Source organism: Vicugna pacos, chromosome 6, assembly GCF_048564905.1.
Source record: "Vicugna pacos chromosome 6, VicPac4, whole genome shotgun sequence".
Classification (NCBI taxonomy): Eukaryota; Metazoa; Chordata; class Mammalia; order Artiodactyla; family Camelidae; genus Vicugna; species Vicugna pacos.
In genome coordinates this window covers 43703845-43724544 of record NC_132992.1, presented here as the reverse complement: position 1 = coordinate 43724544, position 20700 = coordinate 43703845, and the positions used below count along the sequence as shown (strand labels likewise).

General features: G+C 33.1%; 1 protein-coding gene across 6 annotated transcripts in view; it reads right to left on the bottom strand.

Annotated features, from left to right (window-relative positions):
* Nucleotides 1-20700, bottom strand: part of MIPOL1 (mirror-image polydactyly 1) — a 250717-nt gene that overhangs the window by 146400 nt on the left and 83617 nt on the right. For all 6 annotated transcript variants that reach the window (XM_015246561.2, XM_072962951.1, XM_072962950.1 and 3 more), the window contains 2 exons: nucleotides 15434-15467; nucleotides 15004-15174 (listed from right to left, as the gene is read on the bottom strand). In XM_015246561.2, coding sequence (XP_015102047.1) covers nucleotides 15004-15174; nucleotides 15434-15467 — 205 coding nt within the window. The remainder of the gene's footprint in view (nucleotides 1-15003; nucleotides 15175-15433; nucleotides 15468-20700) is intronic.

The following is a 20700-nucleotide window of genomic DNA, read 5'->3' as shown; positions in this document are numbered from 1 at the left end:
AAGTAGAAATAACTTAAATGCCCATCAACTCACAAGTGAATAAACAAAATATAGTATATCTACATTAATTTTTGGCAATTCAAAAAAGATGAATTTAGCAATAAAACTACTAATACATGCTACCACATGGATGAACTTTAAATGTCTTATACAAAGTGAAAGAAGTTAGTCAAAAAAGGCCATATATTGCATGATTCCATTACATAAATGTCCAGAAGATAAACCTATGGAGCCAGATAGTAGATTAATAGTTACCAGGGCTGGTGGAAGGGTGTTTTGGGGAAATGAATGGGAATGACTAGTAATGGTAAAAGGTTTCTTTTGGGCTGATAAAATATTCTAAAATTGTGAGAATGCATAACTCTGTGAATACAATAAAAATACTGAATTGTAACTGTAAGTGTATAATTGGCATATCAATCTCAAGAAGCTATTTTTAAAAAACTAAGGAATTATATATAAGATCTATTTCAGGGCTCTCTATACTGTTCCATTGATTTGTATATGCACAAAGTCTTAATTACTGAATCAGTGAGATACTACTGCATACCTGCTAAAATGTCTAAAATTCAAAACCTTGAAAAGACCAAATGCTGGCAAGGATGTAGGGCAACAGGAACCTTCACTGATTGCTGGTGGGAATTCAAAATCTACAGGCACTTTGGAAAACAGTTTGGCAGTTTCTTATAAAACTAAACCTACTCTTTATGTGACTCTAATTTTAGAGTAAGTCCTGAAATCAGGTAGTACGAGTGCTCTATTTTCGTTCCTTTACACTATTTAGCAGTCATAACTGGTTCTTTCTGTAACTGATAAAAACTCTAGACAAAATCATTAACATTGTACAAGCACTGAATTTTCACTCACTTTGGCCTAACTGAAATTTATAAAACAATCAACCAATGTAGAATACACATTCTTCTCAATGGAACAGTAAAAATTACCATACGCTGGACCTTAAAATATGTCACAATAAATTTGAAAAGATTGAAATCAGAGAGTGTATTTATGCTTGCAAGGGAGCTAAATGACAAATCAAGAATAAGATACCTAGAATATCCCTAAATATTTGGAAATCAAACATTGTTAGGCTGCTTGATACTATCCCACAGATCACTGAGGATATACTCTTATTTTCAATTCTTCCTCTCTTCTTCAAGTTGGATAAATTCTACTGATTTGCCTTCAAGTTCAGTAATCTTTTATTGCACAGCCTTTAAACTGTTATTAAGCTTGATGACTGAATTTTTCACATCAAATGTTAAAATTTTAGTTTCATGATTTCTAGGGTTGTAGTTTCCTTGCTGATATTCCCCGTCAGTTTACTCATTGGGATAATCTTTCCTTTAAGTCTTTGAAGAAACTTAGAATGGCTTCTTCAAAGTACTTTTCTGCATTTCTAACATACTGAGGTATTTCAATATTTGTTTCTATTGATTATAATTTTCTCTAGACTGGGTGTCACATTTTCCTGCTTCTAGTATTTTTAATTATATGCTGGTCATTGGGGGTGGTTCATTCTAAGGTACCTATATTATGTTGTCTTTCTTTGAAGAATGTGACTTCTTCCTTCAGCAGTGAGTTAAGTTATTGCTGGATTCCTCTGCACTTATCAGAATAATCTATCCCAGTTTGGACTTAATCCTAGGGCCTGACTCAAACTAGAGCTGCTCTGATACTGCAGCCAGAAGGCACATGTGGCAATTAAAGCTTAACTGTATATTAATTAAAATAAAAAATTTTTTTTGCACTAGCCACATTTCAAATGCTCAAGAACAACATACAGCTCATGGCAGCCAAACCAAACAATGCAGAAAAAATTTCCATTATTGTAGAATGTTCTGTTAAACAACACTGCATTCGGGCTTGGTCCTTAACCTAAGGAAGAATCAACTGAATGCCCAAGGTTCTCAGTAATGTCTCTCTTCTTTGGTTATACCAGAACTCCAATTTCCTTATTTAACTCACAGCACTGTGGCAGTGCTTCTAAACCACTTGCATGCAAACCCTGGGCATGAATTACAAAATTCCTGGACTAGGATTGAAGGTGAATTACCACACAGCTATCTGGTGTTTCCCCTTCAGTCTCCCCCAAACATATGGGCATAGTTTCCTCTCATCTAATATCATCTCCTGCAAGTTTCAGATGTTTCAAATATCTGGACTTGAATTCTTCAGTGCAGCAAGACCACTGCTCTGCCTGAGTTCTACCTTTCTGAGTCAGCAAGAGTGCCTCCAGGAATAATACCAGGGAAATCACTGAGCTCACCTTTGTGCATTCCTGTACAGCCTGTTTTTCACATATTTCCCCCAATTTTATAATTACCACTTAAGGGATGACAAGATTGGTAACAACTGCCACAACAAGATGACTCTATTGCTTTTCAAGGGATCAAAAGCAATTTTTCCCTATTAAGGAAAAGATTCCTGCAGTAAAGAAATTGACTGGAATGGCATGTTTTCATTTATTTCAAACTGACTTAACACACAACAAAACTTTTTCCCTTCCAATTTTCTATAACTTTCAATATATCTTTTTTTAATACCTGTGATTTTCTAGAATAGTTAACAGAAAATGAATTTATGTACACAAATTTCTAAACACTTCCTTAGTAGAAATTTCCCAACTTTTGCAATAATATGTAAATGATATTAATTACTAAATCATGAGTAAATTAAAAGTAAATTAGTAATAGTGTTATTTACTTAGCTTCTACTAACTAGAGACTGCTGACCTACCAAATGTGATTACTGAGTCTAACAAAGTGGAGGGTTATGAAACCACTTTTTCTTGGTTTTAATTAGAACACATCTAGAAATGATTACTAACATTCAAACTGCTAATAACATAAGAAGTTAAAAGAGATTAAAAATGCAAGTAATGCTTCCCTGAAAAAAAGAGTAAGCCAAAATGAACTTATCACTTGTCCATTTAATCTACCCCTCTCTGATCTCTCTTCCGTAGCATCCCAGTTCTCTGTGTATTCTAACCAGCTGTGTATTATGGTACATTGTTCCCTAGGGGTTAAAGAAGGGAAGGGTAGGATGATGAATACAAGGAAGTAATCTAAACAGGTTGCCACAAAAATGAAGAAGGAAGAAAAAGAAAAGCCACACAGTCCCTTGATTTCAGTAGTCTCTGCTGTTCTGGAAAGAGGCATCCCTTCCATGAGCTTCTCAGGATTTTAATCTGCTGGTGTAACCTCCAGGTCTAATAAGAAAATGACAATCTAACACCGAAGCTATTATATCTCAAATGTAATGTATGTATCATTAGTTATAGCAATATTTATTATGTATATGGATTCATAGTTACACTTACTTAACACATCAAGTTGAATTAGAAATATGAAATTTAAGAAAACTTGTTTGGTAGTTTCCAGACATTTAGGATAATCACCTAAAATCTTAAACAGATTTGCGATTACAATTCTAGTAGTTAAATTAAAAGTTACAATTCAAAGTTAATAACAGTTCTTCTTCAATTTCAATAATAAAATACCTAGAACTATTTTGAATTGTTGTTTTGTTAAAAATTGTATCAGAAAAGTATTGCATTTCTGTAGTTTAACAGGAATAATCAGAAATTATTATAATATATAACAATATCTTATAACTGAAATAATTAAACTAAAGATCATTATAAAATTACTACATAAAAGAAATGTGATCTAGCTTATTCAACTTCTATAATCTCTTCAGCGCTGCAAAGGCATTTATTTCTAAGTCGGTAACTTTACTTTTCTTGCTAATGCCACTGCTAGGATGTGGTACTGTGATCCTTTCTGTACAGATATAACCATGTAATGCTGAACCCTGTAGTTAGCTAATGGTCAGAAAAACAAAATTCAGTAAATAATACCATTGTAATGAATTGGTTCTTAAGTAAACTTCAATGGATTTTCTCAAAATCCATAAACAAACAATAGTATAACCTAAATGTTAAGTTGGCAGTTATTGCACAAAAGGAGATGATTCGTGTACTATTGCAAAACACAAAGCAGAGTTCAGGAAATAGTATTAGTAGTCACTGGATGACAGCCACAGTTTAATAGTTTATTAAGTTCTTTTTCAGTTATTGCATTCCTGGAATCACAGATGCCTTTTCTTGGTTTGCAAGCTTTGTTTGTTTGCTATTATAAATGTTGTAATCTCAATAGAGCTGTCAATTACTCAAGTGCTCATTCTTAATTTTCTTGTTGTATAACGTGTGTTGCCCAAACACTGTTAAATCCTAACAGAAGTCACTCCAACTTCTAAGATTACAACAGGAAAAAAACTAAAATATTGTTTGATAAATCAAAGTATCAACAAGTTGAAAAGTCATTCTTTGTGAGAGATAAAACTCAAATTATCTTTGATTACATAAATATAACTAGTGTTCTCCTCAGGAAATCAGTAAATGCTTGTGGACTGATTTACTGACTACTGCTACAAACAGTTTGGAAACTTGGGTCATTTTTCAGGACACTTCCTGGTTGTACAATGAATTCAATCATTTATACCTATTTTGAAAAAATATTTAAATGTTCTAGAAATTGCTGTACTGATATACACATGCAAGGCCAGGAACACCATCCAAACCATTTAGAAGTGATTAACTTAAGAACAACCTCAGTGAAAAACAGTCTATATTATATTCAACTCCCTGAAGTCAACTAAAACTCTAATTCTCTCCTGGTTTAGCTCTTTCTCTTACCTACCCTTCTTGTACTTTTGATGTCCATGGCCTTTGGAAGTAGTTTTTCATTGCCTAGATACTTCCACATGTTCTTAAGCTTAATCCTTTTAATTCTTCAGCTCAATTAAAAAATCACTTCACTTCCAGTGACATTTCTGTCTGAACCCTCTCTAGTAGAGCATACTCCTTCTTTCATACACTGTTACTTCAGAGGAAGGAAAAAAGGCCTTATATTTTTCCTGGTTTCCAACTGTCATTTCCAGTCCACTAATTCTTCATTAAACAACCTTTTTACTTTTGAAGTTTCTGTTAATCATTCAGAGTGTGTGGTCCTTGGGCTAGTAGTGGTCCGAAACTGATACTACCATGAAACGTATTAAAATTCAAAAGAAGCAATTAAAAATTTTATAGGACTTCCACAGAGCAATTTTTATGGCTGTTGAATCAATTAAAAAATGTATGCTTGAATTATGCATGTCTGTATATTTTTTCATTTCATTTTTTCGTAAGTCATTTTTATGTTATAAAAGTAGTGGTCCATAACACATTGGAAAAATACTTTTAAAATAACTGGTCTTTCACTACTGACAGTTTGAAAGCACAGATTTGGATAACTTGCTACTCATCTATACCTCTTTGATCTGACAACCAAGGTTACTTTCTCACATTTAAAAAAATTGTATTGTCAATATTCTTGACAAAAGCAAGAATCACCCATGTAACACTACCCTCACAATTTCTTGCCCCATTTATTCTAATAAAATTTACTTTCAAACAATATCCCCAACCAATATCTTGTTTTTAGTTCTCTTTAATCCTTAACTCTGAAACTCTATTCTTGGATCACAACCTTTTATCCTTTTACTTTCTTACTAAAACTGTCTTTACTGTTCTTACTGGAATAAATGCTTCCTCTGGATATGGATCTGCCTCCCCTGAATGCAATGTTTATGCAAAAACAGCCATCTACAAACTTACAGAATGCCTGATACACCACCATGAGATTCCACACATCATTGTTCTGATCAAGGAATTCACTTCACAGCAAATGAAATGTGGCAATGAACTCATGAACACTGATCTTACCATGTTCCCCATCATCATGATGAAGCTGGCTTGATAAAACAGTGGGATGAATTTCTGAAGACTTGGTTATAGTGCCAGGTATGCGGCAATTTGTGGGGCTAAGACAAGGTTCTCCATGAGAATGTATATGCTCTAAAGCAGTCCAATATGTGGTGCTTTTTCATCCACAGCCAACATTCGCAGGTCCAGGAATCATGGGGTGGTGATGGGGGGGTGGCTTCATTCACCATTACCCCTAGTGATCCAACAGAAAAATTTTTGTTTCCCATCTCTGCAAACTGAGATTCTGCTAATCCAGAGGTCTTAGTTTCAAAGGGAGAAAAACTTCCACCTAGTGATACAACAAAAATTCTATTAAACTGGAAGTTCAAGTTGTTAAAACCCTGGCTGCTTAGGGCTCCCCATGCCTCTGAATCAGCATGTAAGGAAGGAGGTCACTGTATGCGCTGGGGTAACTAATCCTAACTATCAAGGGGAAGCAGGGTTACTACTATACAGTGGGGTAAAGAGGAATACAGATTATAGGAGAAACCTCAGGGCTCCTTATATTCATCTTATAAACCACATCCATCTATACCTAGTGACTATATTCTTACAAAATGAGGGAGAAATACAGATATAAATGAGAACTGAACTCAACAATAGCAGATGTATATTAGAAAAGAGGAAGAGAGAGAGGAAAGAAAGAGAAACAGAAAGAAATGGAGAGTGGGAGAAAGCAAGCAAGCAAGCAGGCTAAAATACATTATTCAACTTTAGGAAAACGATTCAAAATGAAAATTACTTGTCAACAAAAAGGAAAGAACTACTGATATAAAGAGCAACATAGATGAATATCACAAATATTTTGCTGTCACTGTATAGTCCACCTGTATGAAGTTCTAGAATAAGCAAAATCAATCTGTGTAAAAACAGAAAAGCTGTTTGCATGGGGCAGGCATGTCTGTTACAGAAGGGAAATAAATGAGGGGACTTTCCTCGGTTACGGAAATGTTCTATATCCTTGTAGGAGTGTGGCCATGTGGGTGTAAGTATTTCTCAAAACTTGCTGATTTAATATTTCTGTATTTCATTTGTGTATGTAAATTTTACCTGAAATAAAAATTATACATAAAAAGTAAACATATTAATGGTGAAAAACTCAATTTTTAATGCTGACTAAACCAAAATAACACTCATGAAATTCTATTAATACATTTATGATCTACAGATATATTCACTGAAAGTTTCCAGATAAATTATAATTTAAAGTATATTTTATTATATACTTTTACCTACTTATAAGATTATTACAACTTTTTACCATGAGGGACTGAATAATATTAATGATGAGTTAATACATAACTTTGGAATTTTTTTCAAGGGATTATTATACTGAAAACAGGCCATTAGTAACAATAAAAACCATCTTCCCCTGAATTATTTCAAAGTATCAATCTTAGATATTTAAATTAAATCTGGAAGATGGTTTGGGAATCTGATCTTTTGTGATCCCTGGGCTTGGTATTATGATAGATGAGTCAAGTAGCAATTAATCAAGCCAACCTGTAGGCAAATGTACAAGCACAGCCACAGAGTCATTTTCAAAAGAGTAGAGTCCTTGATGTAAAACATACAAGTTTTATTTTAAAGTGTCCTGATACTTTAGACTAAATACAAATACTTCGTGGTGAATGATATATTTGCATATCTTTATGTTCTTCCTGCAATACTTGTGTAAGCAAGGCAAATAATTTTACTAGCTATTTGGTTGCATGTACTTGTTTTTGAAGATAAAATTTAGCATAAATATAACCCACCAAAATGTTAACTGAAAAGTTTCTGCATGAAATCACAGATGTACTGAAGAAATAAAACGATAACAATTTGAATTTTTATGCTCAAATGGCAGTTTATGAAACTATCAAGTAGTTCTCAATATTACTATAAAATTTAGGGATTTATAAATCATAAATTTATAACTGATAACAAAACCCTTCATAAAGTCCTGTCTTTAGAGTAAAGATGCTTTCACACCAAAATGTTATAATACAGGTTCCCCAATATTTAAAGACTTCTAAGTATCAAATGTGTTCATAATGAGTTCATGGCTTAAATTCACACTCCTTGCAATCTTGCCTAACTTGCTATTGGAAGAACACTACTTCTTCTGGAAAATCAGGATAGGTTTACTATTATACTGAATAACAACATATTGAAGAAAGTGGTATTTTCTACTTAATATAGTCTATTAGATTTTGAAAAGAATTAGTTGCAATGCTGGTGAAGACTAATTTTTAGGTAAATAATTTCAGTGTTTGGTATCATAAGGTGGCAAAACTATGAGATTTAGGAATGATATGCTGAAATGCAGCCATCATTCTAACAGCATAACCTGCAGAAATTAGTACAGAGAAAGAAAAAACAGAAATCCTAGACCTACTTCAAAAAGACAAAGAAAATCTTAAGAAAAAAACCTTAGTATTTAGTAGCCAGATGCAAGCTTAGGAGAAGACACATTTCTTACCCACACAAAAATATACGACACAAAAAAAATGTAATTATCTTAGACATATTGTGATCTCAAGTATAACTTTCTAGAAAAAGTAAAACTAATTATTGATGTAAAGACATCAGATTAGTGATTGCTAGTGGGGAAGGGTGGGAGCATGGATTAGCTGAAAAGAGCATGAGGCAAACTTCTGGAGTGACAGTAATGTTCTGTATGTTGATTGTGGTGGTGGTTACACAGCTGCATGCATTTGTCAAAACTTAGAAAATGAACACTTAGTGTTTGTACATTTTTGGTGTCTGTAAATTTTAAATCATAAGAAAAGACTGTAAAAACATTTAACTCTAGCTAATGATATGCTATGCTGAAGAAATTAGAGCCCAATGTACTGATGCCTGGATTTACCTGAAATGTACTGAGTGAGATGAATTGATGGACAGAGGAAAGGATGGAGAGTACACAAACAAGGTAATAAATTAAGCTTAGCAGGTGGTGAGTAAATAGATATTCACTGTAAAATTCTTACAACCTGCCATATGTTGGAAATATTTCATAAGAAAATGTTGGAGGAAACAAGTTGAAAGCAAGAATTAAAAAGGTCAGGACATTCAGATACTTAAGCAGAATTCAAGGCAAGAAGTATTATAAAAAAGATAAAAAGAATCATTTCATAATGATAAAACAGTCTATTGAATAGGAAGATACAGTAATCCTAAAGATTTAAGAACCTAACAAAATGGCTTCAAAGTAAATAAGACAAAAGTTAACAGAATTAAAGGAAGAAAAATTCATCATAATTATTTGATACTTTAAACATCTTCCTCAGAACCTGATACAATAAGCAAGAATAAAGAATTGAAAAAACATAATAAACTTACTTAGCCTAAATAATACATATAGAACAACATTACACTGAACAACTGCAGAATAGACAATATTTTAGAGTAAATAGGTCATCTAACAAAAAGGGCCATGGGAAACTATCAACAGATTTCTAAGGTTGATAGCATATAGCTTACGTTTTCTTGCCACCACAGAATTAAATTCTAACTCAATGACAGAAAGATAATGTCCAATCTCCTAAGGTTTAAGTACTAAGCACACACCTCTAAATGATTCATGGATGAAATAAGAAATCACATATAGAAAATAACAAATATTTTAAGGTATATAAATACAACATATCAAAAACTAGTGGGATGCAGCTAAAGTAATATATAAAGAAAAATTAACAGTTTTCATGAAAAGGTCAATGGTTTGTAAGACTCAATATTGCTATGAAGCTAACCTTCCTCTAATTGATCTTTAAAGTTCATGCAATCCCTATCAAAATACTAGCAGATTATTTTTATGGGAAATAACAAGCTGAACAAAGGATCAAAGAATAGCTAAGGAAATACTGAAGAACAACCAAAAAACTAGATCTTTACATTATGACAACTCAAGACTTACTATAATGTAGGAATTAAGACCTAATACAGTATTAGTAAAGCATTAGAAAATTACACCAATAGAACCAGGACAGAGTCCAGAAACAGAGCCACACACATACAGCACCTGATACACTACAATTCATGGGTGGCAGGAGGAAATAAGATGAGCTTTTTAATACATGATACTGGGTCTAGTCAACCGGACATTCATATAAAGAAAACAATGAACCTTGATCACACCAAAATTAATTTGAAATCAATGAAGACTTAAACGTGAAAGCTAAAATAATCAAGTTTCTAGAAGAGAGCATAGAAGAATGTGTTCATCACTGCGGGAAAGCAAGGGTTTCTTAAACAGAACACAAAACACCTTAAACATAGGGGGAAAATGATAAATTTTACTTCATTAAAATTAAGAACTTTTATTAACAAAACACAGTATTAAGAGTATAAAAATGTAAGTCCCAGACTATATAAGTATTTATATCCAAAATATATAAATCAACAACAAAAAAGCTCCTAGGCAAATAAATTTAATATTAGACAAAAGCCTAACAGACATTTCACAAGGGAGGTTACCAAAATGGCCAACACAGATACATGAGAAGGTGCTCAACATCATTACTGATTAAGAAAACACAAATTAAAGCCTAATGAAATATGACACATATCCATTAAAATGATAGAAATTAAAATAAATAATGATATCAAATGTTACCTCTCACACTAGTGCAGCTCTTACATTCTGGTGTAAACTGGTACAAGTCTTGGAAAAAGTTTAGTATTACCTACTAAAGCTGAGTCTATGATAGCTATTCTTTTCTTGTGTATATACCTGTATATGTACCAAAAGCAGTGAATGGCTCATGCCCACCAAAAGACATGTAAAGAACACCCATAGTATTTCATTCACAAGAAATCAAAAATAGACAATCTAAATTTCTAATACCTGCTATTTTCATACAATGGAACAATGAAAACGATAAATCACAGATAATCATTACAATATACTCTAACATACTGGCAATAAATAATACTGCCTGAACAGTCAAACACAAAAGAGCACATAAAATGATTCCTTTTATATGAAGTTTAGAAACATGCAAAATAACCTATGGTTTTAGAAGTAAACATAGTGATTATTCTTGGCAAGGAATTCTGGCTAGGAAGAGACAGGGAGGAGCCCTCTGGATTTCTGCTTCTGGGTGCTGCTTACATGACTACATACGTAGGTAAAAATTCATCAAATTTTTTACTTAACATTTGTGCTTTTTACTATACGTTACATATCCTAAAGTGTTTTTTTTTAAAATAGCTTTTAAATAGCTTAGCTTTCATATCTATTGCTGTATTATCTTCCTGTTTAGATGCTCATTATTTCTTGTCTGAACTATTATATTAGGTTCTCAATTATTTCCTCAGCCTTCTATGTATATTACTTATATTACTGCATTCACTTTATGCAGTGCTGCCCAGAAAACTTCCTCAAGAATATACTTTCTATAGTAATATAGAAAACTAAAATGTCTCTGGAGATCCCACTGCCTAGAAAATAAAGCCTAAATTCCTTAGCATTTTATTCATTGAAAGCTCCCTTGAATGAAATCTCAAATAACACTTCTGTGTACAATTTTTCTAAGAAGGTAATTTGAAAACATATACTTATTTAAAATGTTTATATTCTTTGATTCAGCATTTCCACTTCTGGGAATTTTCCCTAAGGAAATAAACATAGACATACATAAAAATTTAGCTACAAAAATGTTCCCCATAGCAAAAGAAAAGAAAAAACATAAACACCCTTCCAAATAGCAGATGAGTTCAATAAATCTTAATATAGCCAATTATAAAAATATAAGAATATTTGACAAAATATAAAATCAAAGTGAAAAGTTAGGTTACCAAGTAGTATAATGATATAATACGCATTGAAAAAAAAAGACAAAGGATTTGTGGGTGTGATTGTTTTCCCTTCCTGCTTATCTGTACTTTTCAAAGTTATCTATAGTTTCAAAAAGTAAAATTTTTATAATAAGAAAAGTTATTAGAATAGATCAAATATCAACAATATATTTCAGCAAGATGGACTGGAAAAAATGCACAGGCAAACAATTGTATGACAGACAGGAGAGCAAATTAACAAATTGGCAGGGGAAAAAATTAATAAAAATTTACAGTCACTATAATAATGTTAAGCATGTTTCCTACTTTTCTTGAAAAATGAAACTCTAAATGTTATGATTTATTTTCTTTTCAAGTATGAGTTTTTTCCAAACTTCATGAGAATTGAAACTAGGTGAAAGGTTTATGGGAATTTTGCGTTGTGCTATTTTTGAAGCATTTCTATAAATCTAAAAATATTTCAAAATAAACATTTTATTTTAAAAGATTATGGTAAAAAGAAGTTTCCTTTCAGAACTGTAAGACAGTGGGGAGAGGGTATAGCTCAGGGGTAGAGTGCATGCCTAGCATGCACGAGGTTCTGGGTTCAATTGCTGGTACTTCCATTAAACAAACAAACAAACAAATAAACCTAATTATTCCCTCGCAAAGAAAGAACTGCAAGACAGTAATTCGAAAGTTTATGGTCACAAAGATTATAACATAAAATGAAAATGAATATTACTGGGCCAGAGAGCTTGACAAATATGCAAATCAGTGATTAAAATAAACAACAGCTTCTCCATAAAACATAATATACACAGTGATCAATAATAAATACATTGCTGTGATAGATAATATCTATTTATAAATAAAGATATATTGGTAAAAATTACCAATATTCCTTTCTTTATCTTTTTATAGCATGAAAGGCAAAGGAAAGAGAGGAAGAGGGAATGGGTGGCAGTCAATATTTAATTATGCTCTAGTGTTTATTTTTGGTTAACTTAACAAAATAAATAATAAAAAAAACACCAAATGTTTGAGTTTACACTTATAATTGTTCCCAAGCACATAAAACAGTTTTGGCTATCTCTTCAACAATATATTGAATGAGCCAAGATTGAATACACTTGGTAGGACACAAAATGATAAAAACAGTTGTGTATTTTAAAAGCTTACATTGAAATTTCCCCAATTCTAATCTGAAGATAAATGTCAGATTTCCCCATCTAGATAGGATGGAATCATTTGTGGCAGAATAATCCTCCAGCCAAGAACAAGGAAAGCCAGATTAAATTTTAAAAATCATCTCTTTAAAGACTTCAGAAGGCTGCTTCTTTACAATGACTTGAGCAGCTAAGATTCTGAAGAGAGGTTAACTGGACAGAGTTAGGTTGGAAGTCTGCTGTCATTCTTCCCCCTGAGTTTTAAAGATTCAAGGAATGGGCAATGGGCAGAGAAATCAGGCTTTGACTACACATTAGGTGCCTGTTGGAGGACAGAGAAATCATCTAATTTTTTGGCAGTTATGTGGGGCTGAAGTGACAAAATTGGATATTTGAGACTTGTTTCCATTTCAAATCACTTGCTAAATCACAAATCTGTATAGGAGTTGGAAGTTAAAAAGCTAAGCCCTAAGACCTCTGAAAAGAATAATGGAGTTTTCCATAGTCTTACAATGCTGAGGAGACAAACACTAGAATACAGGATCTGCCAGGAGTAGGGCCCCAGTGACTACTCAGCTCTCAGTTTGGGAAGACTCAGCAGAGGTACAGGGGTGAGCCACAAGCAGACAAAGACCAAAACTTCCACCCAGCCTCCCTGGGAGAGAGTAAAAAATATCAGATAGTGATAGAAATGAACAGGAAACATTTTATGAAGTAGGAGAGAAAAGGGACAACTGGTTAAGTGATAACCTTAAGCAGACAAGAAAAGATGCAAACTAATGTGAAATAGAAAGGATGTCCTTAAACAGAAGCATGTAAAAAAGAAATTAAGTAGAAAAGGCAGAGTATATGGGTGAAAATGCAGCTAGGCTGGTGGAGACAAGTAGAAATTCTTTTCTCCATCGGGGAGGAGAGGTTGGGTGTGTGAGGAGAAAGGAAAAGACATAACATAGTTCTTTAGAGAGGAGAGTAAATGGACTAACAAAAGGCAAGAAGGTTACCAGGCAACACCAACGGTCTACCCGAAGACAGTAGTCACGAAGTTAAGGCAAATTTGTGTGATATTCTCCTGCCATATAATGCCGTGAAGGTGTAGAATAGGAAGAAAGTTAAATTTATAAGGACTAGGCTTTGCTAGGTGAGTAGGACTAAGGATCAGAGGGCCAAGAGAAGTGAGGTTATATTACATGCAAGTGAGTGATAATTATGGTGAGCCACGGAATCTCACCTAGATAAAGAGGTGAGGACAGGAGGGGCTTAAGGGTTAGGAAAAGAGGCGTTAAGATCAATACTACTGGGTGCCAGTAGAGTTGAAAATTTGCTAGAGTTCTAGAATAAGTGAGCTGGAAAGATAATAAGTGGTGGTCATCAAGTGGGATGCTTGAAATTGAGACTAGTGATGATCAAGAATAGGGTATGACCATAGGGTGGATGGCAGAAATAGTATAGAGCACACAATAATTAGAGGAGAGAGATTCAAGGAGATGAGAGGCCAAGATATTGAAAGTATCATTACAGAGATATTTAAATCACCAAGAATTATGACAGGGGTAGGCTGAAGACACAGTGAGATAGCTCCTAAAATCTTTAATAAACGACGGAAGTGACAGGGGAGTGTGTACACGACTGCAACAGGAGTGTTTACTGGGTGATACAATCTGACGCTTGGGCTTCAAAGCTGGAGGTGTTTAGAGAGGAAAAAGGAACAATGATATAAAAACACGAATGAAGGGCAAGCCTCCAAGCCCAATGGTCTAAATGCTGAGGGATGGAATACAATCACTCCTTTCTTGAGAGGCCTGTAGTGGAAGCAGTATCGTCAGGGAGGTAATCAGGTTTCAGTTAGAGCAGGAAAGTGTAAGTAATGTTCAGAAAGGAATACACTAATAATCGGATTCATTTACCAGTGTTTACTAAAAGGCACTGAATTAGGCACTGGGAATAAAATAGTAATAAAGACGTAATCTCAGCCCTCACAAAACTGTGACTCAAGCAAGAAGTCTCATATAAAAGTGATTACTTTAAAGAATATAACCAAATTTTTATAACAAGCTAACAGTTTTGTTAAGAAATGAGGATGCGTATATTTGAAGAATGATGCAACAAAATATGTGATTATCTTAAAATAGCTAATCATTGTGGTATTAATTATAAACTAAAAACTAATTTGAATTAAGCATATGTGGGGGAAAAATCATTTTTAATGGTAAAGAAAGAGGAGAAAATGATAAGTGTATGCTTTTTACAGACACATGCAATTACCTGAGACAAAGCAGCATCTCGTTCTTCTATCACTGCATTCATTTCTTCTGCAGTTATTCTCTTTCTGCATTCCTTGGTCTTGTAGATTCTATCCACAATTACAGCTCCATTCTTCTGAATAGCTATCCCTGTGTCTGCATTGTTTATTCTGTTCAGTAATTCCTGTAATGTCTACCAACACCATTATATGTTAGTCAGACATGAAGTTTTAATATATTTTATTTAATATAGGGTTTTAATTAATAGGCACATGTGAATTGTAAATTGACTGAGTGAAGTTATTGAATTTTCATATTGCAGCAAGGATGTACATTATTAGTGTGTCAATTCTTCTTTTTCCCACATCTTAGTTCTTGAAACCCACTCAATTGAACTTAAGCCTCTAAGATATAAGACTGACATCAAGAAATCTCCTCAGAGAATGGCTTACCATGTCATTTTCTTCAGGGTTAATATTTTCTAGCCTAGGAAAAAGGGACACAGAAAGCCTGATCAGTAGCATTTCCTTAGTGCAGCAAAATGAGTTCGCTTTTTAAATCTTTAGAACCTCAAGTAATTTCATTCGACTAGTCTTTGGAGTCAACCATGACACTGAACATATTAAAGTGCCACCTGCTCGACTCCATCTTTCAATAATGCTCCATATCTTCTGCACTGACTTCAGACTGTTAAGTTATTAATGTTTACTGCTATATATGACTACAAGGATCAATTGTTCATATGTGCTTAGATGAAGAAAGTTCCCCAGTGATAGAAGTACTCATTCTCATCATTATATTTATTCCTGGACTTTCAATTCTTACCAGAAACTGTATTTCCTCTCTTTTTTGGACATCATCACAAATAAAACAAGGCAAGTATTTTTATTACAAAGTTTAACTATGTTCCCTCAAAAGCAGTGACAGTAATTACCACTAAATTTGACCTGAAAATCTGCTGCTACCTGTTTGTTAAAACAAATACACTACATAGAAAGAATGACTAAAATAAGGCCATATTTCTAGATGACTAATGTTATTTTCTCTTTTTTGGAACATCGATAGAATTATTCAATTTAAAGACAAAAAAGGTAAATTGGTTCCTCTTATGCATTTTGACTTACGAGTCACAGTGCTTACTAAAATGCTTGTTGACGTTAGTAAATTGAAGAAATGCAGTAAAAGTAAAGAAACGTTCTAAATATGTCGACATATTTAGAAAGTGTCTATAATATAATTTAGGTAACCATTAATTTGGGTAGATTAAGTGAAAATTTTTAATGCACACCAGTGAAATGATACAGATTTTAGAAATGATCTCAATTATTTAAAAACTGTACTGAGAAGTTTAGATAACCAAATTCCTGTCTCAAGTTACTCCCCCCATATCTATGTTCTTATGATTTAACATTTAACACACACACACAAAAAGGATACTAGGAAAAGATAATAGAAGACACTTAATAAATTTGTTACAAAATTGTTTCAAACTCCACAGTTCAATCAAATTGCTACATTCACAGAGAGAAAGTGAATCTCAATTTTGTTTTATTATTGTCCTTTATAATTGATAAAAGTATAGTGATGAGTGGTTACGAATAGAGAAATAAAACTTAAAAAAAAATTAAACTCTTGCATCTACTAAATTCTGCCTTTGTGGTGCAGAACCACTCAGAGACAATACGAATAGGCATGGTTGTGTTCAAATTTGTATTTATTTAAAAGTTTCAGGAAGTATTTGTCACAGATATCAAAGATCAACTACATTATAATTTAGTCTAAAGTAGACTATACAGAGTAGGGATGAGCAAACTTTTTTTGGTAAAAGGTTAGATAACATTATAGGCTTTGCCACATGTTTATTGTTGGCAGCTACTAAATTCTGCCTTTGTAGAGCAAAATCACCCAAAGACAACAGGTAAATGAACAGGTGTGGTTTTGTTCAAATAAAACTTTATTTACAAAACAAGTGGAAGGCTGAATTTGCACCACATGTCCTTATTTTGCTGATTCCTGATATAGAGTATTGAAAAATGAGAACAGATCTTTGATGTTAATATACAGTAAATGCTAATTCATTATATTTGACATATTTTTCTGAGCTGGGTCATTCAACATCTAGTTAAAGATTAAAAATCAACAAAGTGGTTTCCAGAAAATTATGTTCAGTCCTACGATAAGTACATCACTTACTGTATCACTTAAGAAAACATAAAAATTAAACAACTTATTTTTAGAAAAAAGAAGGCAACTAAAACACCTATACAAGACATTCAATTTTCTATGTAAAATGACTTTTTAGGTTTAAGGTTTACTAGCAGCATGTACAACATATAGTTTTACTAGCTTAATAAATACAATGAAACAGTTGGTATTATATGAAATATAACTGACAAACTGTACATTATATATTATTAGTATGACGTTTACAATTAAACAAAAGAATCTCATCCTTTCTTAAACTCTAGATTATGCCTACAACAGTCTAACTAGACATAGTCATGATAATTAGTAAGAATATTGCTGAAGTAAATGTCCATGGGCTCAAGTTTCAATTGATTTCCTATACCATGCAAATTTTGACTGACAACCTTGCACTCTAAGTGAAAAGACTCATGCATGAAATGTCACATTTCTTGATTTATCCATAAATCGGTCAATATCACATCTTTCCATTCTGAACCTACATTCATTTACCTTGTTCAATGGGAAGAAGTTAAAACCTTGACCTCCAATGATAAAAAGAACTAGTGATCAGCTAATCAGAAAAGTCTGAATTGTTTGTTTTTTCCTGTCTCACTTCTTATACAGTGGCACCCTTAATATGTTAAAAAATGATACACCAACAATAACAAGGAGACTAAAAAAAGATCATAATCTCAAAAGTTGGAATGTACATATGCAAACATGTCTTTATTGGCATGCATATGTAAGTGATTTTGACTTGTATCCTTCTTACTTTTTCATAGTTCTAAAACTATGCAAGTTCTAAAAGCAAAAGGGACAAAGAAAAAAAGCACTGAAAATTGAAGGGGTAAGGGAAAGTAGAGAAGTAGCAGAATGAGAAGACAAACAACAGAAAGATGCAAAGTAGATCAGAATTGGCAAAAATGATGACAGAAAAAAGAAGAAAGGAATCTGCAGATTACAGGAAGCAAGATACCAACTAATACATATAAAATACATAAATAACAAGGTTATACTGTATAGAACAGGGAACTATATTCAATATCTTATAGTAACTTATGGTGAAAAAGAATATGAAAATGAATATATATATATATGTTCAAGTGTGATTGAAGCATTATGCTGTACATCAGAAATTGACACAACATGGTAAACATGATAAATGAAAAAAGATTACAGGAAGCAAGAATAAGAAATTAAAACAAAAACAGATGTGATATAATTTATATAATTTCATCTTATACTTATGCCTCTAAATATGGCTTTCAGTCGAGCAAAGCCCAGTTATAAGTTGGTACTATTTACAAAAGGATTTAGTCTAAAATGCACTATTAGAAGTTCAGAGCCTACAGACTTCAGCTGGGTAGAAAAGAACCTCCACAGTGCCATTTAAAGTTATACTGACATACTATTCTTTTTTGCTGTGGTTGTTCTTGATTCTTATGTATGCTTTTTCCTGATCCCCTCATCTGAACCCCTAGACTATATATAATATAGTAGGAGCTGTCTATAAGCTTTTCTTAGGAACCAGTAATTCTTTAGAGCAATTAATATTATTTTAAATACTTACATAATTATTTATTTAATGTTGATCTTCTTAACTAAATTGAGACAATAATGCTGTGTTTCTGGAAGCTAACAGTATACCTAACACATAGCATATATTCAATAAATAGTTATTGAATGGATTAACTAACTAAAAGAAAAGTCTTGGGATGGGATTGAGTGTTTTCCTTTTCTCCCGTCCCCATTCCTCCCTCAATATGAATGCCACAAAGAACAAAATGAAAAAGACTTTGTCTCAAGGAACCCTAATTTTCATGTATTGTAATAAGAACTATAACAAGCATATGTACAAATTAAATGCACAATGGAGGGTTAAAAAAATTAGGGAAGAAGGATAGGCTCAATTTAGATCCATCATTTAAAGAAACTGAATGAAGAAAACTAAGAGACCAATTTAATAGGGGTTCTGATACGAAGTTTTGGTTTGGATATGTGGGTGGATTGTCGTGCCACTGATCGGTACAGGGAATCGAGGAGCATCAGGTTTTAAGAATGGATTAATATTCCACTTTGGATACGCTAAGTTAGGGTTGTTTGTATAGATCTGAGATAGATAAGTCTTACATATGTAAGTGACTGACCATGTCTCTTTGGGCAAGTAGTCAACCACACTTGAAGTTTTTTCACCTACAGAACCTGAATATCACCTACCTCAATGAGTTGTGACATTGTTTAAAAAACTGATTTGTTATCTTTAAGGAGTGAATTTTATTTCTGAAGATCAGTAAAATCCAATTAGAAGTAAATTTCATGGGAATGCAGTTTGGTGCAGCCACTACGGAAAACAGTGTGGAGATTCCTCAAAAGACTAGGAATAGACTTACCATATGACCCAGGAATCCCACTCCTGGGCTTGTATCCAGAAGGAAATCTACTTCAGGATGACACCTGCACCCCACTGTTCATAGCAGCACTATTTACAATAGCCAAAACATGGAAACAGCCTAAATGTCCATCAACAGGTGACTGGATAAAGAAGATGTGGTATATTTATACAATGGAATACTACTCAGCCATAAAAACTGACAACATAATGCCATTTGCAGCAACATGGATGCTCCCAGAGAATGTCATTCTAAGTGAAGTAAGCCAGAAAGAGAAAGAAAAATACCATATGAGATCGCTCATATGTGGAATCAAAAACAAAAACAAAAACAAAAACAAACAAACAAACAAAAACAAAGCATAAATACAGGACAGAAATACACTCACGGACAGAGAATACAGACTTGTGGTTACCAGGAGGGTAGAGGGTGGGAAGGGATAGACTGGGATTTCAAAATTGTAGAATAGATAAACAAGATTACACTGTATAGCACAGGGAAATATACATAAAATGAAATTGAAAAACATTCTATAATATACGTGGACCAGTACTCTTGAAAACTGTCAAGTCAGCAAAAACAAGGAAAGTTAGAGAAAATGTCACAGAACAGAGTAAGCAATGGAGATACAGCAACTAAATGTCTATTGAATCCTGGATAGGATCTTGGAAAATAAGAAGCACATTACAGTAAAGTGTGGCCTTTAGTAAACAGTTATGTAACAAGGTTGATATCTCCCCTGTGACATAGGTATCATCATAATGTAAGATGTTAGCAATAAGGGAAACTGGGAACTCTACTATCTTCTCAACTTTTCTGTAAATCTAAAAATATTCTAAGATATTAAGAGTTCATTGGTGGAAAAAGGAAGTTCATGTCAAGAGAGGAGTGAAATCTGAACACAGAAATATATCCCATCATAAAACCACTTGAACAGAAGATAAAAATTAATCAAACAGTAAAGGAAGTAGGACATCATGTAGTAAGTATTTAAAGTAGGTACTGGGAAGAAGGTGAAAAAATAATGCTGAACAGGTTTAACCAACTTCTCCTTTTACACATGAAAACAGGTATTGAGAAAAGACAGTGATCTCACCAAATCCTGGGAATTTTTCACTAATACCATACAGCTTGGAAATAAC